The 27604-nt window shown below is 37.1% G+C and overlaps 1 protein-coding gene across 1 annotated transcript in view; it reads left to right on the top strand.

Annotated features, from left to right (window-relative positions):
• LOC149933568 (uncharacterized) overlaps positions 1–16348 on the top strand; it is a 30567-nt gene extending 14219 nt beyond the window's left edge. The window contains exons 13-28 of the mRNA XM_090157337.1: positions 723–846; positions 925–1091; positions 1677–1880; positions 1961–2059; positions 2535–4875; positions 5392–5546; positions 7806–8006; positions 8599–8700; positions 8763–8919; positions 8983–9269; positions 9751–9866; positions 10543–10651; positions 11403–11768; positions 13009–13212; positions 14811–14912; positions 15325–16348. Of these exons, the coding sequence (XP_090013463.1) occupies positions 723–846; positions 925–1091; positions 1677–1880; positions 1961–2059; positions 2535–4875; positions 5392–5546; positions 7806–8006; positions 8599–8700; positions 8763–8919; positions 8983–9269; positions 9751–9866; positions 10543–10651; positions 11403–11768; positions 13009–13212; positions 14811–14912; positions 15325–15405 (4815 nt within the window). The 3' untranslated portion in view covers positions 15406–16348. The remainder of the gene's footprint in view (positions 1–722; positions 847–924; positions 1092–1676; positions 1881–1960; positions 2060–2534; positions 4876–5391; positions 5547–7805; positions 8007–8598; positions 8701–8762; positions 8920–8982; positions 9270–9750; positions 9867–10542; positions 10652–11402; positions 11769–13008; positions 13213–14810; positions 14913–15324) is intronic.
• Positions 16349–27604: the final 11256 nt, after the last annotated feature.

Genomic DNA, 27604 nt, shown 5'->3' with positions numbered 1-27604 from the left:
CCGCTAAGCTAATACCCAAGGCACCAACATAGGCCTAAGTCAACTAGCGACTTGTAAAGCCAATTACAGGTGGCCGAGTTGGAAAGCGTAGGATGGTGGTGCCATGCCCTTCATGCCACTCGAGCCAAAAACTCCCTTCACTTACTTTTACCGTTAATCTAAGCAAGTTTAAACAGTAAAATATCTAAATTTAAACAGTAAAATATCTAAATTTAAACAGTAAAATATCTAAATTTAAACAGTAAAATATCTAAATTTAAACAGTAAAATATCTAAATTTAAACAGTAAAATATCTAAATTTAAACAGTAAAATATCTAAATTTAAACCGTAAAATATCTAAATTTAAACATTAAAATACAAAAATTAAAACCTTGCCTAAGAAATGTCTTAATATTTGCTTTAGAAATATTTAAATATTAGCCTAAGAAATATTTAAATATTAGCCTAAGAAATATTTTAATATTAGCCTAAGAAATAATTTAATACTAACCTATAATATTATATTTAATAATATATTTATATGTACATTGTTTGCGCATTGTTCCCCTGGTGATCTCCTAAACAAGCCGAAACTATAGTCGGTCTTTCTAACTGATTTTAATATTGTGCAAAATAAAAACCGTTGATTTTATAATAAAAATTTTTACATTGTCATTTATGCACAAGTAGATACAACCAATTTTATTATTATATGAATATCGTATTTGTCAATTTAAATAGAGAGGTCGTTGTCCGGAATACTACCGAACACACCATTTACCGATACCAACCACGATGTCCAGCAAACTGAAAACGGCGCTCCACAGGAGGTCTCACTCTGAACCACCTCTCAAAAGGCGCCTACGTAAGTTACTATTACTTTATTGATAACGGAAATAAAAATATTTTGGTAATATTAATTACTTCTCTTAACTATTTGCAGTAACGGCGCCACCAGCAGTTCAAGAACGAATCACTGTCGCTCTGAAAAACGGAGACGTCGCCCAGTTGCAAGAACTCGTTTTGGAGGGATATGGACCATACGTCGTTGGGAGGCAATCGTGGTTCGAAAATGGAAAGATATTCTTAAAAACTGTGCCTTCTCAATTGGTATGTGCAATGCAATAAATATATATTAATTTTTTAGTAAAAATGACTAAGCAAAGGAGGATAAAACTCAAATTAGCGAAACAATAACGTCGCCAGATAACTACTTATACTTTACTTGGTGATCTTTAACCTAAATTATACGTCCCGTATAAAATATATTGTTCGGATATGGTCTCTATAAGTTAGCCGGCTTTTGGGATCAAAATTATTTGATTTTCTAATCGAATGTCGCCTGTTTTCTGTTCGAAATTAGTCGGTTTTTGGATAAAAATTGGTTTGTAAAATATTCAAAGTTGTCCGGTAAAATATTCGAAATTTGGACGGAACTTACATTTATTTTAAAAATATAAGGACCAAATATTTTAGACTCAGAGCCACCACTGTTATCATATATGAACTGTTTTTATAGCTTTCTCGGCTTAATGTGTTTCCGATTTTATTGGAATAAAACTAGTTATATTTTGATTCCAGCTGGTTTTAAGTGGGGACATTAATTCCTTTTCTCAAGTGTGCAATATGAGCCGGAATTTACAAAAGTGTATAGATCGGCTTACGTTGTTGCTAATATTAACCTATCTTTTACAGTCATCGATTAAAGAATTTCATGAAGCTTGTGCCAGTGGAGATCTAGATAAAGTAATGAATTTGGCCGAAAACGACGAAAAATTGCTAAAAGCAAGGAACAGCGACGGACAATTTGCCATTCACATCTCCGTTTCCAATGACAGACCACAGATCGTTAAATATCTAGTGGATAACTTCCCTTACACATTAATGATGAAAGACACTGTAACTATCCTCCATTTCATTGAGTATCTATTTTATAAAATGTGTGGAATATTTTGGTTCAACATAACTCATAATTTCAGGCTGGACGAACACCTTTACACGTTTCGGGAATTGGAAATCATCCTGAAATATACAAGTTATTAATCGATTGCAAAGCTGATCCAAGGATAATGGATCAGGTATCGTTTCTATGCAAAATATTAATTATAATGTAATTTTGAATATCCGGTCTATCTTAGTACTGGAAAGAGTAACATATGCTTAAACACCATTTTAACTTAGTATTGCTGACATTGTATCAGATTTCTTTTCTTATTGAAAGAGCTAAGTGACAGAGAGAAAAGCAAAAATTAGGGTTGTATTTTCGAAAGTTTTTGAATTCAATTAGCGATGTCCCTCTCAAAGAAATTTAATTCACTTTTCACATTAAGAAAAGAGTAAAATATTAGTCCTTCTAAACTTACATTGTAGCATGCCGACTACCTACTTATAATGAAATATAATTCACCGCAAAAATAGTTACACAAAAGACAGCAATCAACTTTAGTTTCTCTTTTCTGTTGATATGAAAATTGTCTTATCAATATTTGTTCTGTCATTACTTAACAAGTGTTCTAATATTTATATAATTACATCCGGTTTCCTTAAATTTAGAGAGGAAAAACAGCCGACTATTATTTGGGTGTGCATGAGCTCCGAGCGTCATTTCTGAATAAATCTTCCGCTGGACGGAAAAGTGGTGGCTCTTCCAAAAAGGATGATACTTCGAACAATGATGAAGTCACAGATGTTGTAGAAACGGCACCTGAGGCAGCAGAACCTGAAACAATATCTGGGGAGACAGAACCTGAAACCGAGACTCTAGCGGAACCGGAAGATGAGGCACCCACTGAAACTGAAGTCGATACGCCAGTGGAAGAAGAGGTCGAGTCGCCAGCCAAAACAGAGGTCGAGGTGCCAACGGAAGCAGAGGTCGAGGCGCCAACGGAAACAGAGGTCGAGGCGCCAACGGAAACAGAGGTCGAGGCGCCAACGGAAACAGAGGTCGAGGCGCCAACGGAAACAGAGGTCGAGGCGCCAACGGAAACAGAGGTCGAGGCGCCAACGGAAACAGAGGTCGAGGCGCCAACGGAAACAGAGGTCGAGGCGCCAACGGAAACAGAGGTCGAGGCGCCAACGGAAGCAGAGGTCGAGGCGCCAACGGAAGCAGAGGTCGAGGCGCCGGCGGAAGCAGAGGTCGAGGCGCCGGCGGAAGCAGAGGTCGAGGCGCCAATGGAAGCAGAGGTCGAGGCGCCAATGGAAGCAGAGTTCGAGGCGCCAATGGAAGCAGAGTTCGAGGCGCCAATGGAAGCAGAGGTCGAGGCGCCGGCAGAAGCAGAGGTCGGGGCATCGGCGGAAGCAGAGGTCGAGACGCCAACGGAAGCAGAGGTCAAGGCGCCGACGGAAGCAGAGGTCGAGGCGCCAACGGAAGCAGAGGTCGAGGCACCGGCGGAAGCAGAGGTCGAGGGGCCAACGGAAGCAGAGGTTGATGCACCGGCGGAAGCAGAGGTCGAGCCGCCGATGGAAGCAGAGGTCGAGCCGCCGACGGAAGCAGAGGTCGAGGCGCCGACGGAAGCAGAGGTCGAGGCGCCGACGGAAGCAGAGGTCGAGGCGCCGACGGAAGCAGAGGTCGAGGCGCCGACGGAAGCAGAGGTCGAGGCGCCGACGGAAGCAGAGGTCGAGGCGCCGACGGAAGCAGAGGTCGAGGCGCCGACGGAAGCAGAGGTCGAGGCGCCGACGGAAGCAGAGGTCGAGGCGCCGACGGAAGCAGAGGTCGAGGCGCCGACGGAAGCAGAGGTCGAGGCGCCGACGGAAGCAGAGGTCGAGGCGCCGACGGAAGCAGAGGTCGAGGCGCCGACGGAAGCAGAGGTCGAGGCGCCGACGGAAGCAGAGGTCGAGGCGCCGACGGAAGCAGAGGTCGAGGCGCCGACGGAAGCAGAGGTCGTGGCGCCGACGGAAGCAGAGGTCGAGGCGCCGACGGAAGCAGAGGTCGAGGCGCCGACGGAAGCAGAGGTCGAGGCGCCATCGGAAGCAGAGGTCGAGGCACCGGCGGAAGCAGAGGTCGCGGCGTTGACGGAAGCAGAGGTCGAGGCGCCGACGGAAGCAGAGGTTGAAGCGCCGACGGAAGCAGAGGTCGAGGTGCCAGCGGAAGCAGAAGTCGAAGCGCCCGGTGAAGCAGAGGTTGAGTCTCCCGCGGAAGTAGTAGTAGAGGTCGAGTGTCCCACAGAAGCAGAAGTTAAGGTTCCAGTGGAAGCAGAGGTCGAAACGCCTGCGGAAGCAGAAAACGAGGCGGGAGTGGAAACAGAAGTCAAGGTGGCCCTGGAAGCAGATGTGGAAGCCCCTCCTGAGCCTGAATTTGAGACTCCAGTGGAACCAGATATAGAAGCCTTACAGCAAGCTGAAGTGGGACCAGAAAGTAACGTTGTTGCGTCTCTTGAAACTGAAGGGGATGTAACAACTGAATCTGAGGGGTTAACAGTATCGGAAGTGGTAACTGCGGTAGACACACAGATAGAAGAGGGGACAGAATCCGAAGCAGTTGCTGATGCAGATAAAGACGAAAATTGCGTGATAGTTTTAGAAGAATCCAAACCGGCAGTGGAAGAAACGTTAACAACTGATGCAATTGAATCGGCAGAAGAGTCAAAGATTAATTTTGAAGAAATTGAAATGGACTCCGCGCTCGAGGCCACCGATAATCCCCCGAAGAGTGAAGATGGGTCACCTAAAGATGATGTAAGTGAAGACTCTGGTAATGCTACAATGTCAGATGTGACGCCTCTAACAGAAGATTCTAAAATTAACGACTTAAACGATGACGAAAGTGAACAGTATGCCGAACCACCAGACAAAGCAGAAGCACTTACTCCAGATCCTAGTGAATCCCAGAAATCAGCGGACAGTTCAGAAGGAACGAAACACCAAGCCCAGGAACCAAAAGACTCTCCAGAATACGGTGAGTTTCCTTATTGTTTGGTCTGACCATTGGACAGATGGAGTGTACTGCAAATCTTCCTACCACACGTTGATAGTTTCTGTTGAGCTAAATAACGCGAACTTTATAAGACCTGTATTAGAACTAAAAAGGAATAAAAACTCAGGGCGGAGAAAAATATTGCAGGTCTTTGAGTATTTGTTGCAATGACCAATAACCTGAAAATAGTGTTCGTATTATACCTGAGACGTAAATATTTATTTTTATGGATATCACAATTTACAATAAAAATGCACGTGATTATTAATATGGAAAAATCCATTACATATATTTGTTAAGGAGCCGAATAATATAATTTTTATCGCCAGTTTAAGATAACAATATGTAAATGTGACGACGTTGTTAAACATATTTTAAAATTCGCTTTTGGTTTTTATATTCGTTCTCAAAAGTATAAACCTAGGAAAATACGATGTAATTTGATGGATAGGCCTACAAGGTGGACTTTTAACAATACTTTCCTTGCGATAATTGCAGATAGGTTAGGGGAACTAATTGACAAATGGATCGCCGAGAAAGACTTGCTTCGACTCGAACACGTCGTCATCGCGGGTCAAGGTGAACGCTTAATCGGCCGGGTCTCAGACGACAAACAAGTTTCCGAATTTCTCAATTTAGTTCCAACGTACATGGTAAGTTAATATGACCGTCTTATCAAACCATTTTGCTGTTAATGTTTCAATTTGTCCTAAGATATTGTGCTCGTTGATAACATCTCCATCAGCAACAATAGATGTTTCTCTAAAATAAAATTAATTATAAGTAAAAAAATATAATATGTTGCTATTACGTTACAAGACACAGCTTTAACAGTATATTCTTCTCACGCGAAATTTAAACGCGCTCGTACACTTGTAAAAGTAAGGGACTGTGCCGTAAAGGCAAGGTTTTTTTTACTTTTTATTCATTTTATATTAAAGAAACATCTATTTATTTAAAAAATCTTTCCGTCACATACTTATTTGTTTCTGAGCCAATTTTCTAATTGATTTATTTCTTGGTGTTATGCAATCTATTGTACTGAAGGTACTGTCATAATATCGTTTGAAATCAGTTTGCATGGCGTGCTTCTTTAGATTTTATTGGTAAAATCTGGCACCCAAACCTCAATTAAATGAGTTTTTAGGTGTGGCTTAAGATTTTAGGTATTGACGTTAAGAGCGTTTACCACTAAATAAATTGCCATTACAAAATACATATGGACTATGCATAAAATAAATATAATATAAGTCGGGTCTTTTTTTTTTGGTCGAAAAAGTGTTTTTTTTTTCTTCAAAATTCGTAATACGGGAAATATCAAATTTCAAGGGTTGATTAACTATACTGAGGACATTGTTTTGTGAAATTTCACCATTTCTGACCCATTGTCTCACCAATTGTGAAACATTATTATTTCACCACTAGGTGCTAGATCAAAACTTTTCATTTCAAAGTTATAGCCCACCATCGAAAACCTTTTAAAATCATTGATTCAGAGACAAAAAAACGATTTTTCAGTGAATAAGGAGACTTAGAAAATTGACAACTTAGTCAAGCGAAATTACACTTTTTGACGCGATAAGTATTAAAAATTGAATATGCGTAAGACACAGTAATTAGAATTATTAATAATGTTCAAAATAAGTAGGTGGTTTTTTTAAATCGAGTTTTTCTTATTTCTATGAATAAGGTGTACAGTAAGTTTAATTTGTTTCAAATATGCCACCATCGGTTGCAACGTAGGCTTTTGCACGCACAATCAAGTTCGCAAACGCACGCTCTATCATTTCCGGTGTGACTTCTCGGCAAGCACTGATAACTCTTTGGATAAGTTCCTCTCTGGTTTCAATCGACGTGGCGTATACCTTTTCTTAAATGAAACCCCACAGAAACAATTCCTGCTGCGTTAGTTCAGGTGATCTTGGTTGACAACGTATTGAACCATATCTTCCTATCCACCGTTGAGGAAATTCGTTATCCAGGAAGGCAGTTTCTTTTCAAGCAAAACATCGCTTCCATCCATAAAGAGGTACGCTTCATCAAGGACTTTTTGATGGAGACAGTCAAAGACGATATGAATTTAGCAACTGGCTGCTCAATGCTGTGGAAGACGATCCACATTTTTTGCGGTTTCTTTTGTTTTCTGAAAAAACCGTCGTTTTTTAAAGATGGGCCTTTTAATAAAAAATCTTTGAAACGACGTTAGTCCACATTGGAGTGTCGCACACCATCATCATGTTCAATTTGAACGCATACTTATTGGGATTGGACTTCTTCTATCCAAAGACTAATCAGTGCTTGCCGAGATGTCACACCGGAAATGATAGAGCTTACGTTTGCGAACTTGATTGTCCCTGCACAAGCCTGCGTTGCAACCGATGGTGGCATAATTGAAACCAATTTGTAGAACGTACTGCAACCCTTATTCATAGAAATTATAAAACTCGATTTAAAAACAAACCACCCACCTTTTTTGAACATTATTAATAAATGACTAACGCATATTCAATTTTTAATTTTCGCCGCGTCAAAAGTGTAGTCTAGTTATTAAGTGGAAAATAGGTATTTTTTCACTGAAAAAACGAATTTAATAAGTTTTGATTGCGGACTACAACATTCAAATGGAAAGTTTTGATCTAGCATCTACTGGTGAAAAAGAATGTTTCACAATTGGTGAAACAATGTTCCCATCACGGTGAAATTTCACAAAACAATAGTTTAGTTTGATTACAAGTTTTTGAAGAAAAAACTTTTTTCGAGCAAAAAAATTAATTTACAATTATTACAAAAGTTGAAAACGACTATTTATTAAAAAGCTATACGTAATTCGAAAAATACTTCAATTACTTTTGGTAAATTGTTCTATAGTTTTCGGTACCGTAAAATATGAATTAATTTCTGTATTTGTATAGGAACGCATCAGGGCGGTTCACGAGGCAGTGGTGCGAGGAAACATAAGCGAAGTGAGAACCGTGCTCACAAGAAAGAGATTTGCCTTGAGCAGGGACCACATGGGCGCCGGGCCGCTGCATCTTGCCGTACTCCACGGCCACACTGACGTTCTTCTTTACATTGTCCATCAGTTTCCGGAAACATTGGACGGACCTGATAACGTACGCCAAACTTCGACTTTATAGGGCTTATCGAAGTTTTAATTTTCATAAAACGTTGTTAGGCTTTCATTGAATTATTTCTTTATATATGTGTAAACCTTAAATATTATGCATTATTTTACTTCCCACAGTCACGCGTGCGCCGCAAAGAAAGTTAGCGCCGTGCGAACAATTATAATGAAATAATTAGGTCATTCAAAAGTCCTGAAACTGTTTGAAACATATTGTCAATTATTTTATAACACCAAAACTACAGCTTTTACGCGATTATAGTACGAACCGTTGGAGATGTTTTAAAAAACCGGGAATGGAGCAAATGTTAACACAATTTGCTTTAAGAAATTTAGATCGGAAATAGATTAAACGATAAAACGTTTTTCACACCTGCTTCGATTGGAATTTTAAAAAATGCAGTTGAAATAATGATAAAATATGACTTTGATGTACTTGCATAATTAATAAATGAATTGTGCTTACAACGGTCGGACCGGTTTCGAAAAGCTTAACTTTTCACATTCAGAACCAGTTAGACCATTGTAAAAACACTTACATATTAGTAAAGGTTTATTTATGTTATATTATTGAATATCAGGAGGGGAGGACGCCACTTCACTACGCATCGGCAGTTCAAGATGGAGGCCATTACTATACAATCCTGAAAAACGCTGGAGCTAATAGTGCCATGCAAGACAAAGTAAGTCCTAATATATTCTAAGTATTCGTCTCGGTTTCGTACATAACTTTATATTATTTAAGAACGGAAATACTCCAGAATATTACTTTGAGCATCCCGAGGCATTGAGCATACGCGACTTGCTGGAAAATTACAGAGCTCTCAACGAATTTCCGCGTCCAGGTCACACTGGTTCCGTCGATCTTTGGCAAAGGCCACCAACCGCCGAGATAATGAAGCGTAAGTTTCACTCTTTCCCACTCAGTATCGTGACGTAATCGAAACATTACATGACCATGACAGGACTAACACCCCCGTCAGATGGCACAGCCACTCCCATTTCTCCCGATGATGAGAGTTTAGTCGAGGACTTGAAAGATATCGAATTTCTTATCATGCCCGTTATGGAGGACAATTTCCAAGACGACTTTGCCTACACGGACACATTCAGCAACGCCCTAGTGCGGGGATTACTTTCCCTGACCAAGTACAGGCCCGATGACCCTATTGGATTCTTGGCCTCTTTGCTCCTCCAATATTCAAATGGACTCAATAAAAGTGCTACTAGAAGTGGCAGAAATACAGGCAGTGTAAGTAGCATTTTCAACAATTACATTATAATGCAACATACAACTCTAGTCTAGTGTTTCGATGGTTCTATAGATGTCGTTGTCAGAAGATAGGTGGTATAGGTCTGATTATAGTTAAGATTTACAGGGAATAAATAACTACAACGAAACGAAATGCGTCTTTTAGGAGTCCTATTTTACTATTAAGCTTGCATTGGCTTATGACGAGGCTTAGCGTTGAAATTTATTTTGTTATTTATGATAAACATTATTGCTATTTATTAAAGAATATTCATGGTTTTTAAAGAATCAAAAATGCGTAAGCTTCTGGTCGCGTGGTAATATTATTTTTTTTGTACTGCTGCAAAGATAAGGGGATATAGCGCACGGGATCCATTTGCTTTAATACGAATATGCACCCAATGGGTTTTGTGAGCCGCGAATTGCTTTAACAATGATCAGAATATTAAAAGAAATATTTTTAAAGCCTTTTTAATTACAGGGCCGAGTTGGTACTCCTTTTCCTGATGGGAAAAGTTCCGATGGTCCATTGAGAGGAAGGCGGATGTCCTCAGTTAATGTGACCAATGACGATGATCGTCTTGTTGCCGGAGCGACGTAAGTGGCGCTATTTCTTTAGAGCGAATGAATGGATTTAGCGATGAGTTTCCAACGGGGCCCTTGACTACGTCAAAGGCCCGATTTGAATCAATGACTTCACATTACCCAACATCGGGACTTGGATATTTAAATTAGCATAGTTTTAATAAATCCTTAGAAAGGCATCAAAAATGGTCAAGATAATTTCTTTTAATGGCAAATAAGGGAATATTTATTTAATAGGTTAAAACAAGTAATTTCAATCAGCTTTCTCGGATAACATTTTACCATGTAAAGGTCAATCTGAAAAGTTTATAAACTGCTGCATTTCCGTCGGCTAAACAGGCGATTTTCTGTTATAAAACACAAAGCGTCTTCGAAAAAGAAGAAAATTCCGCAGTTTGAGCTTTTCGTGTTGTAGCGTAATATACCGCAATAAGTAGTATTTAAATTCTGATATTATACTGCTAGGAAGAAACTTCTTAAGCTGTTTTTTATTGTCATGTGACTCATGTCATTTATTTGCTACATTTGTCAGTAAATTAATTATGGCCCACTATGGCATATTGTACAGTTTTCAACACTATTTGCCACCTTGGAACTTTCGTTGATTCTAAATATATCTACAAGACAATTTAGTTTTGGAAAACTATAGAATTGGATTTAAATTGTTTGTTTGAATTTTATTTGACAGATCGGAAATGGGGACAACGTCTCGAATGATGTCAAGCCTAATGGACGAAGAGCTTCCCGAAGAAGAATGTGATGTGCCTTTAGACTTCGAGGACCATACTAAAATGAAGGTAGTTTCATTCATGATTCTTAGTATATTTAACAAATACTTAGTTTAAAATTAACTTTTTGTCTCATTAAGGATCCGTGTTTATATTTAAAATTTTTATATATTAAATTTTGATGATGGAGTCGCTTTAGAAACGAGAAAAACTAAGAAAAACATATAAACGAAAAGTTACTATACTTCGGTCTTCATATAATTCCAATCCAATATATTGCTGCGATAAAGTACAGGTGAAGTCCGCAAGATGAAACGTGTAGACGTAGCTTTATTGGCTACTAATCTACCAATTCCCCCTACGTGTCTTCAAGGGATGGGCTAGCCTGACTAATGTTTGTTATCAGATTACTTAGTTCTTTGTGGAGCAAGGAAATAATGAAAATACAAAGTTTTTGCGTCCATTTTCCCACAAAAAAGCGAATAAAATAGTATTTATTCTAACATTGAAATCTTTTTGAAGATGATCTTGAGAATATATTTTAAAATCCACTTTGTGTATAATACATTTATTTAATATAAAATATCTTTAATAAATGTATTATATACAAAGTGGACTTGCTCTTCTTAGTATATTTTTATGTATAAGTGCCACTTCTCCTATCTCTTTTATGGTCTCAAGCAGCCGAAACTTAAGACGGTGATTTTTATTGCTTTTAAATATAATATGCAAAAAATACCGTTGTTTTTACAATTTTAATTTGTAGTTAGACAACAATTATCTCACTTCTGAAGCTTGAACTCCTAAGTATATTTTTTAGGACGAAGAAGGCAAGACGGTCCTTCATTTCGCGGCGACGAGGTCGCATATGCCCGAAGCGTTTTACTCGTCCATCGGCCAAACAGAGATGCTGCTGGCCGAGAGAGACGTCACTTTCAAAACGGCCAGGGATTTGGCCGAAGAAGTCCAACTGGTTGAAAATGTCGCGGCTATTGATCGCTACGTTCTAGATGCTCTTCTAGAGCAGAGGGTGTCCTTCCTCCAAATGCTCCTTCACGAAGGTTACGACCACCTGTCTAAAATCACCAATGCCGATGGACTGCCGGGAAACGATCTAGTGAACTTTCTCGAAACTCATCATTTACAGTCCATGGTTACATTTTTACAAGATTGTTCCGAGTTCCAGGTAAGATCAGTGCTTTCTTTTGTCTTATTTTAATTTAAGACTCTGGCTTTTAAGTGAAAGAAAACCCAGAAGGACTAAAGACTCTCATTTGGATAAATATATTTATTAGCTGATTCCGTAATTAACATAATTTTTAGGATATCATAGTGTTTTTTACGTCCTTGAAATCAATGATGCAGTGAGAATTGATTTCAGTTATTACGCAAGAATTTTTATTAGACGTTTCAATTAACCAAGGAATACCTCTGCGTGTGGTGCCATACCAGAGTGATTGAGAAAAATCATATCACCTCGGGCAGGAATCGAACCTACGACCTTAGGGTTACCGCCCCAACGCCACTACCATTGAACTACCGAGGCCACGAATAGTCAGGCCTCGGACACCCGATTAATGAATGACTCGATCTGGTTCACATTATTGACGGGATATATTTAACCCGTTGTTGACGGTGCTCTAGCTTCAATAAATCCAACCTTCATAATTAAATTACAAAATTACAGTGTTATACTTTTCAACGTGGCTTTCGCCATTCGAGAAGGACTTATGTGGTTCTTTAGGCTTACTGCTGGTCCTTTGAGAAACTTCCAATTTCAATTGTACTATAAATTGAGAAAAATTTGCTTTGGCGAAATTGTATCCTTCCCACAGACCCTTAAAGTTTAAAACCTCTCTTAGGAGGCCATATTTTCAAAATCAAATTTATCAAAACAAACGATGTGATTAATGCAATCTTAAAAGAAATATGTAACTTACGTCACCATCATTGTAATTTGGTGAAGTCTTGCTTAAATAACGTGATGGAGGTTATATTCCCTTTAAGTAGATATATAGATTTAATTTATAAATTCTTTAATTAGAAAAGTGACGCCATTTGCATTATTTTCGTGTTCATCTATTCAAATTCTTATTATTGTAGAGTACGATTTCGAGCTATCACGTGAAACAATGATGAGACCAAGGGTAAACATTCAAATTGGTTTCAATTTATTCCACGTAATAAAGAGATAGTTAGTTCAGTGTGTTACGCTTATAAAAGAAAGGGTTAAGGATAGTGTTTAATCTTTCAAAAGATTAAAAATAAACCCAAAAATCATTTTTTTCGCGGGAGGATGTGGATTTTTTCAGTAACTTTATACTTTCAGAAACTGCACGAAAAGAAAAATACAACTTACCCACTTTAAAAATGGTTTGATTGGCGTCGCAATAATTAACTTAAATGACCTCTCCATTTTTTTCCAGACCACGAGAGACGAACTTAGCACTCTGATTCGGCACAACGTGTCCCACATGGTGGATTCTTACATAACGAAAGACCCTTCACTGGTCACTGCCAAGAACACCAAAGGGCGATGCGCCCTGCACGTCGCTGTCCTCTTCGGGAACATGGAAATCATCGAGAACCTTGTCAAGCAAAATTCATCATCAGTTCATGTTCCTGATAACGTAAGCTTTTTAAACGAGCTTGCGACTTATTTTGCACATTCAATTTAAAGTTTGGAAAAACCATCTACTTCTACTTTAAAGTTTTAATTTCACTTTTTAATTTAGCATCTCAAATTATTAACTCACGCCAATAGCCCTCTTGAAGAAAAAATAAATGACTCTATAAACGCTGCATAATAGTTTTTTTTGAGGTTTGCGAAAATATGGCGGCAAGAACATGGTTAAGAAGATTTGAACCCATAATTTATGAAATCCTGTATTTATATAAATTTTGATTACCCAAAGAAGGTTATCAGATTTATTAGACATTTTTTACGCTCATTATTCCTGCATTGCGTAGATTTTTCGTTTTTTTTGGCTGATTTAAATGTTTATAAATTTTTGCATTTATGAGGGAACTATAAGTGGTAATTAAAAATAAAAATAAAATAAGAGTAACCACTTAGTTTCTTGTAAGGATGTTTTTTACATTTATGAGAAGAAATAGTAACAGCAGATCCGTTTTGACAACGGAACCAATCTCGTTTAGTCGCAATGCACTCCAAAGCTGTACAATGTCACTGTAATCTTTATAAAACAGCCAAGAACCGTTTTAAGAGAGGTAGCGTTATTTTTGCAGTTTGCGTTACGAAAAGTGCTAAGCAAATCTAAAGACCATCCAATAACTTTGTTTCATTCACGTTTGCTATTATCTGCGTATTTTATATCATTATATTTACCATCGAAGGGAAAGTTTTTTTATTTATTTTTATTTTTAAAATTGAATAATAAAAGAGACAATATACTCCATGACTATCTTTTTTTGAGCTTTCAAAACGAGGTTCCTTTTCAAACCATAGTCTAAATACAGAACGAAATTTCTACAATTATTACAATCACTCGACAACTATTATAATTTATCTTAAATATTACCCAATTTTTTATGTTAATTAGCCCTTTGTCTTGATTATTTTTACCCATATCTTTAATGTATATAGATTCTTTAAATATTCTTTTTAACCAGTTTTCTTCCCTAGCTAATATTTTAGACTCCCTCCATTGTATAATATGATTGTAATATTTATTTCGGTGGTTTGCAAAGCCGTTTTCTAGGTTTTGTTTTATTACGTAATTTTTATGTTCTTTTACACTCGTTTTAAATATTCTTTTCGTCTGACCTACATAACATTATACGTTTATTTATTAAATTTTAGTGATGAAGTATCTTGTCTCTTTTGATATTCAATTTTAAAATGAAAGTTATTATTAGCTTAATTTCCTTTTGTTACTAAAACGCCACATTTGGTATATGCCCATCCCGTTCTTCAAAATGTCAGCCTGGACTTAAAAAAATGTTAATCACCTGAATATATTAACATTTAAAAATATAACTACCATGAAGAGTTTCGGTGGTGACTTTGAAAAATTAGATGGGAATGTTATTAATGGGAAAATTAGGTACTCTAGAGTTAGGATGTGGAGCGTAGTTCCTAAATGGTCAATGTAATTTTACCTTTTGGTAGGCGTATATGTAGTATCGGATGAGTAAATAATCATGGCTCCTATTTCATTATAATTAAAAATTCAGTGTAACAAATGTTTGATTCATTTTTATTTAGATGGGACGAACGCCTATGCATTACGCCATGGGTACCGAACTTGTAGATCAAGTTGGAAGGATTCTGATTAAAGGTGGTGCACTACGATCGAGTAGGGATGTGGTGAGAAGATCGTTACAATTTGAACGTAACTATAGGGCTATATTTTTCGAGGGAGAAACGAGTGGAATTATCCCTAGCCACCAAAAATAGTTAAAACAAATTCTGGAAAATCAATATATACTTAAGAGCGCTTTAATAACCCATTTAGATCTTTTCATTCTTGAAGCCCCAGGGTTATTTCGTGGCGATAGTAAAACATGTCTCTTGTGCGATGCTCCGGCGGGAGATAATTCCTCTCGCAACGCATCCCAGACTGATTTAAAAAAGAAAACCGATACTTGTTTAATGCTGTAACCTTTGAAAACTTCGTTTGCTTCTCCGTGAAGTACCTTACCACGGGCACCTTCCTCGAGGAATGCCGTTTCTCTATGTCATAAATATTTTAATAGTTTTATCATTGAATTTTGTGCAGAAAATGAGGACACCCAGCTATTATTTTGTGTACAAGACGGAGATTCAGGACATACTGAAAGAAGAGCAGGACCTCGCCTAATTCAATCTTGTCTTTGTATATAACTTATATCGTATTTTACCCTTAAAATCTAAAATATCCCTTGTTCTACATTTAAAGAGTCTACGTTCAAAATCTGAAAGCTCAGAATATCACACGAAACCCATATTTTGACGTGTTAATTTGCGCTATCTCAAATGTTTAACCAGATTAGGTTTTTTCTCAGAGCGACTCGCATTTTGCTTCAGGAAAAAAACTTATTTTATATTTTAACCTTTATAAATGCGGTGTAACGGATCTTAAATCACATAAATATTTAAGAATGAACCATCCCATCTTTTAACAAATAGAACATCAATAATTAATATCATTCGTAAAAATCGTATAAAACAAGAGACTTTGAGATTTTATTTTTTGAGTATATTCTTAATCTACGAATAAATTTTTCTGTGAAGAATGGAATTTTTTAAGCTAGGTTTTCAAAGGAACTTGAAATATCCAATTCGACAGTTGCGTTTCGGTGGCCTGTTGGATATCCTCATTGACGAAGTAACGGGAATGACAAGCCCCGCTTTTTTCCTTTGGAATACTAACTTCAGGATAATTTTAATTTGAGGATGCAAAATGGGATCCATTTTTGGCACACCGGTGGTTCAAAATTTAACTTAAGTAATAGGTTACGTTATCTATTGGCCTCTCAAGATCAATATAAGTCTAAGGCAAAGGCCGTATAATGTAATCATAAACCGAACAGGAGCATGTTTTTAGCACATGTTGCCTACGAGTTTACTAATCAATACTTAAACGCATTTAAAATACGTATTAATATTCCATCCACAAAAGTGGTTAAATCAGAAGCCCCTTAACGTATCAATTGTTTAGTTGTAACGCCATCGTCATCGGATTCTTGATCTCTGGGAAAAAATAACTTGTGAGAGGATTTTCAGTCAATTAAATTACAATTAAATCTTGTAATTTATAATATCTGCAAATATTTAAATGTTATTGCCAGTAAGTAGAGGTCATCTTTTATTTCTTTGTTTAATCTTTTAAGTTTTTTAATTAGCATTCCACTATTTGTTTATTAAAATAAATTTCATTTTTGATGAAAAGTAGGTTGAAGCACTAAACCATTTCGTCATAGCCTGAAAAGCTACTCCGAATTTCTTGAATGACTTTACCGTTGCTCAGTATAATCTCAATTATTGCACACAATAATAAGTACTTGATCAGAAGTAATTAACGACCTAATATACTTGATACTTTAAAGGCCCCTAAGTCGTTTCTCGTTAGCTGTCTTATATTCTCTTTAACTTAAGTTAAGTTTACTTCTGCTCATTTACTTTATACAAAACGCGATGCAAACTAATCACACTTATTACAACTGCTCTTTAATTACTATCACTCGCAGCAATAACTATATAACTGTGATCATTCTGTGATTTTAGAATATTAATAAATAAAATATAGTTTATTACTGATAGTATTGAACTTTTGTGTAAATTGTATATTAAGAATTTGCCCAATAAAAAGATATTAATTCTGCAATTTTCATTTGAAAAATTCCTTGTTTTGGTCTTAGAGGAAAATTAAATACGAATATGAATATATAAAAAGCTCAACAGAATAAAATAAATCCTCCAATTCAAAATAAACAATCCATTTATCTAAAGAAATATTAACATTAACTCTATAGCAAAAAATTCCAACTCTATAACAACATTAAACCTATAATAAAATTAACTTTACCTTTAAAGAAACAAAATATCTTTACAAAAAATAAATATTTTTCTTGATCAAAAATCTGTTTTTCCAAAAAAAACCTTCTCTAAAATAACACTCATCTCTATCATGTATTTATGCTGACGTTATGCAAGTAAGTTGGTCGTACAATAGTCTTATAAATGTTCTTCGCCAATTACTTTAAAGACCGAGTTCCTAAATAATACCAATGAGTTTTCTACCGAAAAAGTGCGATAAATTACTGTTTTTAGAGACAAATATTTTATAATATATATATATATATATATATATATATATATATATATATATATATATATATATATATATATATATATTCTGAACTAGGACGCCCATTTAAAGTAAAACTTCACCGAATTTCTGCTCAAATGGTGGATTATTTTCGGTTCACATTTAGTAGATTTATAACGAATTGGCCTGTTTCGTCATTTTGAACCATTAAATTTATCCGCAAATTAACGTTTGATTGAAATTGATTAAAATTATAAACAATTTTTTTTTACTTTGACATTAATGCTGTAGCTTGCTCTTTAGAAGAGTTCTTCTCAAAATAAGGTCACGAGTTATACGGCTTATACCGACAAAAAAATATTGTTCAATTAAACAACTGTGTTTTCTACTGGTAAATGAATACTGTTATTCTGATGTTTAAATAGCAATTATAACTTGTGGCACATCTTTAGTCACTAGAGAGGCTAAGCAGAGTATTCTAGCAGTTTCAACGACAACGTCGAGAGTCACGTGATCATCCTCCACGGTTTTCGTTTCACGTTAATACTTCGGAGTCGCAACCTTTTATAACTAAAAACGACGCCATATTTCTGTCGAGTTAATGTGACATATCTATAGCGTTTAAATGAAAATACTGAATATTACAATTTTCCTGCTCAACAAATCGAGAAATATTTTTGAATAATAAACAGTTAGGCTAATATAATACCCATGGCACCGCCTTAGGCCCACGTCATCTAGTGACTTTTAATGCCTTAAACTGGTGGCCGGGTTACAATGTGTAGGAGGGTGGTGGCAAGCTCTTCATGCCACGCGAGCCAATAGCTCCCTACACTAACTGTTACCATTAACCTCTACAAGTTTTAATGGAAGGGGGAACCAAAGAACTCGGTGGAAAACCGCTTTAATCAGTGGGGATATAACTTGCAATTACAGCAGTTTGTTCCTTTTCTAGCCAAATGCGTCTTAGCAATTCTAAATTCTGTAGGGACTACAGCGCTTTCCTAAACAGCATTTGTTTAATCAGCATTTTCCAAAACAGCGTTTTTCAAATCAGCGTTTTGTCAAAATAGCGCTTTGTCATAACAGCGTTCCTTTAGACAGCGTTTCCCAAAACAACCAATTGTTCAAACGGCGCTTTGTCATAGCGGCGGTTCTCAAAACCGTATTTTGTCGAAACAGCGTTTCCCAAAACGGCGCTGCTTTCTATAGCACTAATAATATAGGCCTATTGTAATACATATTTTTCTGGAATTTCAGCAAATTTCATTACCTAATGGTAATAATAATAATAATAATCAGCTATGCTAATACCCAAGGCACCACCTTAGGCCTAAGTCATCATGCGACTTTTGAAGCCCTTAATTCAGGTGGCCGGGTTACAATGCGTAGGAGGGTGGTGGCAAGCCCTGCATGCCACGCGAGCCAATAGCCTAGTTAGTATTGCAAACTTACCTAACCTAACCTAACCCCTGAAGTTCATATATATGTTATACATTTTCCATCGTCAATTCATATAAATTTTAAGAAACCGCTGTTTCAAAATCGCTAATTTGAGAAACGCTATATTCAGAAACGCTGTTTATGGAAAAAGCTTTTTTGACAAACCGCTCTACTGAGAAACGCTTATCCAAAATACGCTGACGAAACAAAACGCTCTTTCTTTCGACAAACCGCGGTATTGAGAAACGCTATTTCAACAACCGCTTTTTAAAAAAGCGCCGTTGCAACAAAATGCTGTTTTGAAAAACGCGCTTTTGAAAACGCTATTTTAACAAATGCTTTTTTAGTCAAGCGCTCTATTCCCTACATACCACTTTCGACTTTGTCGTTCAAACTTCAAGTCCTGCTGCTAAACCTCTCGAATTGATGTCTTATCTTCTTTAAGGGTGCATAAGCGGTTGTCACTTTAGGAAAGATAATTTATTGATTATTTTTCCAAGTATAAATTTAAAGAAAATTTGCTTGAGCCACCCTTGAACAACGGGAGCGTTCTAGCGAGCCTCTCACGGACCACAGTAAATTGTAGATTTGCTTGAACCGAGCTTCGCAGTTGGCTTCCATCAAATGATCGTAATGGCACAGCTCTCACTTGACAGTTTGCAATGATCCACGCGCTCACTTCTTTCGCGTAGCTCATGCATCGGCCAACCAACATTTTCGAACGACCTGGGCGGGCAAAGTTTTAGTTGGGCCTTATAAGATTTTGTTGTTAGAGCAATCTCATGGGGTTTGCGGAAGGTAACTACGTTGTTTGGTAAATATTTCGAAGCGTATATATCGTCACCCTCTGTATCTATTAAATATTATATTCCATCAAATCATTTATCGACCAAAATGATAGCGAATGAGTATATTTACGATGATGGCACGCCTAAAGTTCACGTTTAAACACCCCCATAAATTCCATTTCATGATAAAATCGTCTGAATATCACCGACTTATTATTCAAATTGAAGGTCTTAGCCAGAAAAATACAATTAGGCAACTCTTTAAGGGAAATTTTTAATTACATATAATTTAATTGCAAGTTTAGGCATTGTTTTCATGAATATAAAATACGCACATTTTGTTAGAGTTTATATCAGGCAATGCCATTTTATCACTGTAAAGATTATTTCACGCAATCAAAGCCAAAAGGTTGACGCTAAACTCTTTATGCATAAGATAATATAGCAATTGGAAAAGAGTCTCAAAAATAGTTGTTTAAAGACTAGTTTGTCAACTCGTGTAGAAGGTCCAGCCACTGTCTAGAGGGATCGTTTAAGAATTGAAAGTGTGGGGAAAGACAATTAAGTGAAAATACTTAAAAATTAAATTTGTTGACCAATTGAAAAGTTTGATAAAATTTAAGTTTCCCGGTTTGTTGGTTTGTATGTACAGGAAAAAGTTCCAGGTCGCTAGTGAGTGTACCGACGGCCGCAGTAAAGCCAATTTGCACCCGGAACGCTTATGGCGACCAACTGTACATTTTTTAGTTTTTTTACCGATTTTGAGCAAATTCCAGATTCGATATTACAGAAACCCATAAGAGGTTTTAAAAGGACTAATCTGATGATATCATACAGGTATGCCTTGATATTCAAACCTTCACTGTTACCAAAAGAAGGTCTCGTTGTATCTTTTCTAATGATAGCGTATTCGCGCCAGCGACAATATTGGTAATTGCGGATTTCATCTGGGGTTTCCCTCCTCTTTGTTGGCTGCCGAAGGTCATCTTGGTGGGGTGATCTAAGTATAGCTGATGTGGGGGCTAAAAGAACATTTTCTTTATCATTGGTTAATTGTAAACTATTTATGGTAAGGGTTTCAAGATTTATACGTCAGGTGTTCCTTAATGATGTATAACGAAGATTTATTCAACGTGGTTTTATTGGTTTACGGTGTTAAGCTCGCGAGAGGGGAAAAGGGGGGATTCCCCCAGAAAGGGTCAAAGGGGAAACTCCCCGCGAGAGGGTAAAAGGGGGAACTCCTCGCGAGAGGGTAAATGGGTGAATTCCTCGCGAGAGTGTAAAAGGGGGGACTCCTTGCGAGAGTGAAAAAGGGGGGACTCCTTGCGAGAGGGTAAAAGGGGGACTCGTCGCGAGATGGGAAAAGGGTGACTCCTCGCGGGTTGGGAAGAGGGGTACTCCTCACGAGAGTGGATAGGGGGGATGTCCTCGCGAGATGGGAAAAGGGGATGTCCTAGCGAGAGGGGGAAAAGGAGATACTCCTCACGAAAGGGAAAAGGGGGGATCTCCTCGCGAGAGGGGAAACTCTTCACGAGAGGGAAAAAAGGAAACTCCTCACGAGACGGGAAAACAGGGGACTCTTCGTGAGAGGGGAAAGGGGGAAACTCCTCACGAGAGGGAAAAAGGAAACTCCTCGGGAGAGGGGAAAAGGGGGGATTTCCTCGCGAGAGAAAAAAATGGTGGACACCTCGCGAGATTGAAAAAATTAGGGACACGTCGCGGGATGGGAAGAGGGGGACCCCTACGACAGTGTAAAAGGGGGAAGTCCTCGCGAGTAGGGAATAGGGGATGTACTCTGAGAGGGGAAAAGGTGATGTCCTCGTGAGAGGGGGAAAATGGGAGACTGCTCAAGAGAGGGAAAAAGGGGAACTCCTCACTAGAGAGGAAAACGGGGGACTCTTCGTGAGAGGGGTTAATAGTTAACTACATATAGATTCCGAAAAAAATCCCCTTGATCAAAACTAACGTCCAAACAATTTTTGCTGGTTGGTGCCAATGAACAACGTTGCGCCACTGAATACTTTATTTATTATGTGTATATGTTTAGTTCACTTTGGACGCAATTTTGATAGTTGATTACTCGTTATTGACGCTATAACCTATTGGAGCCTTCGCTTACTTTGCCTAATGGGTAGTTTCCACGAAAGACATTGAATAAAAAAAGTGTTAGTTATGTGCACTTTTTCAGTTACATGAAGGTGTTGATCTTTTCGAACCACTTTTACGAAACGTGGGAGATTTGGCAGCTAGACTCTTTTTTCTGCGGAAAATTTATGCGATATTTTGTTACAGCTTTTTAGCTGTTATCTGTAATTTGTTAAGATTTGATGAGGTTTACGAATTTTTGACGCAAAAACTAAGTTGATAGCCACCGCGCCAAAGAACTTAACGTTCTAAAGCTGTTCGGGACGCTTTAGTCCCATTCGACCGAAATCCCATTCGACCGAAGGCGGTTTTTGAGGTGCCCCATTCGACCGAATTCCGCCGAAACGTGCGGTTTTTTTAATATCTTTGTACTATGCATTTATTTGAAAATATAAGGGAATGAGCATGAATTATATTTTTATCTTCACCTAGTCAAGAAAAGTAACTGAACCAAAACTGAAATAGTAAACTTAACCAACTCTAACGTAACCTAACCTAACCTAACCTAACCTAAACATGGATCTTCGATAGTACATACCTTATAAATAAAATACCAAATCACCCCGCCAATTGGGCTACATTTTAAAATTCTTTCGGTCGAATGGGATTTCGGTCGAATGGGAATAAACGGTTCGGGACAGTTTCGCAAATTACGAACAATTGAATGAAGTGGCCTTGGCCTCATCTGTAAAAATTATTTCGGTGGATCCCGAAACTTCAAACATGGAGGACACAGCTTCCATGCACTCGTAAAACAATTTTTAATGGTTTTCGATGAGGGACTACAACTTTATAATATATTTTTTTATCTCGCACCTCGTGGTGAAAAAATAATTTTTAAAAAATGGTGAAAAACATTACCAAAAACACTGAAATTTCTCAAACATATGTCCCCCGGTATACTAAATTGACCTTCCAAATTTGAAATCAGTAGTATCAATAGGTTTTGAAAAAATCACATTTCCGAGCAAAAAAGAAAGACCCTTTATAAGTTACGGTATAAAATTATAATATGCTACATTCCAGAAAACCCCACTCCCCATGTAACGTTTAATAACATTATGAAACGCAGTAGTGGAAATTGATCTTTGCATAAGCAAACTGCCCCTCCTCTTAAAGCTTTACGTAATTTGTGGACGACCCCTACCCTCAATCAGAGTTAATTCCAATATTCTGGATTTTCGAACGCCAAATTGAAAATCTTCAAAATAATGTTTGAACGTATTATATTACAATAATATTTGTTTCTACGTTTTAAAATAATTTGAATAATAATAGCACAGGAAATTATTATAGCAAAAGTAAGGCTAATACACCAACAGAAAGAACAGACTGTCCCAAGGATTTTCCTTGTACAAAATTCTAAACAATTGACTAATTTTTATATACGAATCGTGCTAGAGAGAAATCAGAAGGGCAACCTAGAGACTCGATAGAAAACCAGGCAGAGTCTATCATTTGTTAAAACGCTTCGGGGCAGGACATACTAAACTGAATAACTGGCTGGGAATTATGAAAATTCTGCCGCGTAGTTGGAGCCGAATCAATTAAAATTAAGATGAATCTAGAAAGTGTAATGTTCTTAAATTCGATTCAGTGACGCATTCAATTGGAAATTGGAAAATAAGACACCATTATCACCTAAAAACTAGGCGTTTATTTTTGGAGATGTAAGAGATGGCGTATCCAGCGGCTTTAAAGAGCCTAGGAATAAGCGCTTTCAAAATCTTCAGCCATCAACAGGATACTTTGTATCTGCTGCCAACGTATGCAGAGCTCCGATATAGTTTTCGCAGTCTAATTTTATGACGTGATGCCCGTTACTTTTTTTATTTTTCGGCAATAAACGCTCGCGATGAACTTTTTGAATCTTAGATCATGAGTTGATTAACTAAATGATGTCCGCCTCCATCACCGAAGATGAACCATTCCAATTCCGATATAATCTATGATTATCTTCATTGGAATTTGTAGCATTGTTGGTCCCTTAATCCAAGAAATAGCAATTTCTTGGTCCGGTAACCTATTATTGTTGGAATACTTGAATTTTCCCGCCCTATATTCTGACACGTGGTTTCTTGTGTTTGGTTTTGTTTTATTCTCTCTCTCGACCTCCTCTCACCCGTCGACCCCGTGGACTTTGAATCCCGATACATGTATAACTATACTCTTATGGTTGAGTTGTATTTCGTTGCGTATTAAAAGGCAGTTCTCTTTATAAACGTTAACCGTGTAGATGTGCTATTCATTTGTAGCTAAGTTTAATTTGTAAATCTTCACAATTATTCCTGCCTGAAGGCTAAATTTTAACTTAATAGTAATGTCATTATTCCAAAAATTTAAGTACGCACCACTCCTAAAATAATATTATAGTTATGACCATAAAATCTTGGCTCCATCCTCCATCTACATAAACAGTGATGAAAGTGATGCCATCTCCATCGACATCACCATCATCTAAGGCTTAACGCCTCTCCTTATGTCCAGCTTCTTTCATTTCTTTATGAAGCTGCTTGATCCAAACCTTCGTATAAAACATTACATTCGATAAATACAACATTCAAGTATCGAAAATAAATAACAGTTCAGTGACGGAATCATGGATAGTGCAGTGAGTATAGCCAAATGTTGAAGCATAAATTGTACTTAAACTTTCTACAAGGACTTTACCAGAGCTACTAGACGTACCGGTAGTAGGAAGACAACGAATGTGGTTTATGCAAGATGGGGCACCCCCTCATTTAAGCCTTCGGGTTAGAGCTCATCTTGATGCCGAGTTTCCTCAGAGGTGGATAGGTTGAGGCGGAACTGATGCATGGTCAGCCAGATCTCCTGATTTGAACCCATGTGATTTTTATCTTTGGGGCCATTTCAAGGACTTGATATACAAGACTGAAGTTCGATACGTTGAAGACCTACGTCAACGCATAATTGACGCCTGCGACACAATACAAAACACGCCAGAACTCTTTCGTCGTGTTCTAGAATCTTTCCGAAGACGCGTCCAAGCTTGCCTACACGCCAATGTGGGCCATTTCAAACAAATTTTGTAAATACAATGATTTAGATAACAGTACATTTAACCTCTAATAAACCATAAAACAAAGAAATGAATGAATTATGGAAATTTAAATAACCTTGTCATTTTTTTAATCGTAACGATACTTTACGATAGCATACTTGTAGATGCGAACGCTTAATAAGTTGTTGCTAGTATAAATTTTTGTTCACCTATCTCTTAAGAGGTTTTAACTGCTTGTTACTCAAAGAACACTCATTTCTTTCCCTACCCAAATTTTATTTTTGGGGACATCTTTAAAAATTGGTACACAAGACTGAAGTTCGCAACATTGACGACCTACGACAATGTATTATTGATCGCTGTGAAACTATTCGTGACCTTAGCGGGTCTACATGACGCAACGGTGCCGAACCGTATAAGGGGTCTGCTTAAGTTTCTAACTTGCTAGTTTCCACAAAGTATGAAATTTGATCGCCGACGAGTAGTTCCACCCGCCGCCGTTAGGAAGCGCAACCATAGTTTTTGGTCGAGAATTTGTAACACGCCTCGAATCTTCAAGAATGATTTGCGTGTGCCCCAAGTGACAATTTTGTACATTTTTTGTAATGCAGTTAAATTTGTACCTATGGAAAATGAACAACGAAAACGAAATTCAATAAGTAACATTCTTTGATTGACGGGGTCACTTTGAAACACTTTGTTATTGTTAATTTCTACACCAAATGCTAAGTAGAAGAAAGCAATTGGGTCCAATGAATAATAGAAGCTGCACATTTACGCGTTTTTCAACGTTTTAGAGGTTGATTTTTGACGGCCAATTACTCAATTTAGGAAAACGTTTCTTAGGACCTTTTTCACTCCTTGTTACCCAAAGAACACGACTGTAAATTTGTGCCAGGCTTCCTTGAAACAATCGGTATACCTTTATGTTTTGGTTTTGCTCTACGAAAAATTTACATAAATAAAACCAAATGATATGCAGTTAATCACAAACAACCTCTATTTTTAAGCGTATTCATGTGATTAAATTTCCCAGAACACAATCTTATGGCCTGTTCCATAAGAAGCAACCGTGTTTTTAGTCTTCAAATTGATGACGTGTTGATATTCGTTGGATGGGAAATGCATTTCTAACTTAGCTTTTTTGGGAACACATCTGCAATCCTCAAAATTTAATAGTTCCTTCGCTATACAAGCGTAAAACATTCGGTATACCTTTATGTTTTGGTTTTGCTCTACGAAAAATTTACATAAATAAAACCAAATGATATGCAGTTAATCACAAACAACCTCTTTTTTTTTAAGCGTATTCATGTGATTAAATTTCGCAGAACACAATCTTATGGCCTGTTCCATAAGAAGCAACCGTGTTTTTAGTCTTCAAATTGATGACGTGTTGATATTCGTTGGATGGGAAATGCATTTCTAACTTAGCTTTTTTGGGAACACATCTGCAATCCTCAAAATTTAATAGTTCCTGCTCTATACAAGCGTAAAACATTCCTTCGTTACATGGTACTTTAATAAAATTGCAATGGTCACACTTTGGTGGATTTACTGAAAAACAAGTTGCCGAAAGGCAAAATACAAGTCCAGCGCTAGTTACTTGTGGAATATCAATGCAGCTTTGTAGGCGGAAATATGTTTGACGTTTCGTGAATTGAACGGACGTGGTACGCGACTAATCTAGGTTAATTTTCACTACCAAATAGCTACCTTTCATTTCTAGTTTCAGAATTATACAATATATCCTTTACGAGAGAAGTATTCATCTCTTTAAACGGCTAATGGTATTTACTCAAGTGAATCACGTACCCGAGCAGGCTCACTCGTCGATTTTTCAAAAGAAGTTTCGAATGAAAAATTAGTGGGTGGCAAAATACACCATAACTATTACATCGATAAAATATGATTTATAAATTACGTAAATATTGCTACGCAATGTTATGATTTATATTGCCTTGGGCAAACAGACTATCATTAATAAAATTAAAATTTGTAGAATAGTGTCATACCTATGTTTATTATGTTACTTATGATGATTCAACAATTATCAAACCCTATTCTTAAATGAAATCATAAACTCATAAGAATAGTTCTGATAGTATTCACAACATAAATTTCATATTTTAAACCTGAAAAACATTTTGCATATCACCTAGATTTCCATGTTAAATATACAACCTTATAGATAGATGTAGATGTACATGAAAACTGTAAAAACTTGGAAATGTTTTTGGCTTTAGACAATGAAAATTGAATTTCAATAAATAAAACATTAAATAACATATCTGTAAAATACACATGCTGTATAATGCATTATATTTATACAATGTAAAATGTACAAATACATATATGGCTGTTCAATGAGTAGGTATACTGCTGCCAAATGTTACGTATACTGCTGCCAAATATGTTACATATACTGCTGCAAATATGTTACGTAAACTGCTACAAAATATGTTACGTATGCTGAAAAACAATTTTAGTTACATACGTATGCTGTTTTATAATGTATCTCAATTTACTAAAATTCAGTTTTCCATTAGATACCGTACATACGTACGCTGTTGTACAATGTATCTCAATACTAAATTTCAGATTTCCATTAGGTACCGTAAAAATGTACAGTTACATTTTACTTCAGCATACGTATGTATCTCAATACTAAATTTTAGATTTCCATTAGATACTGTACAAACGTACAGTTACATACATATGCTGTTGTACAATGTATCACAATACTATATTTTAGATTTAGATTAGATGCATTTCATATACATACCTGGTAGGTCAAAATGGTCCAGTTCATTTAATACAAACTCATTAAGCACCACCATAAGCCTATGAT

The sequence above is a fragment of the Leiobunum rupestre genome, chromosome 8 (assembly GCF_980474605.1).
Source record: "Leiobunum rupestre chromosome 8, qqLeiRupe1.1.hap1, whole genome shotgun sequence".
In the NCBI taxonomy this organism is placed as follows: domain Eukaryota; kingdom Metazoa; phylum Arthropoda; class Arachnida; order Opiliones; family Sclerosomatidae; genus Leiobunum; species Leiobunum rupestre.
Note: the sequence above shows the minus strand (reverse complement) of the source record. Positions and strands in the feature narration are given on the sequence as shown.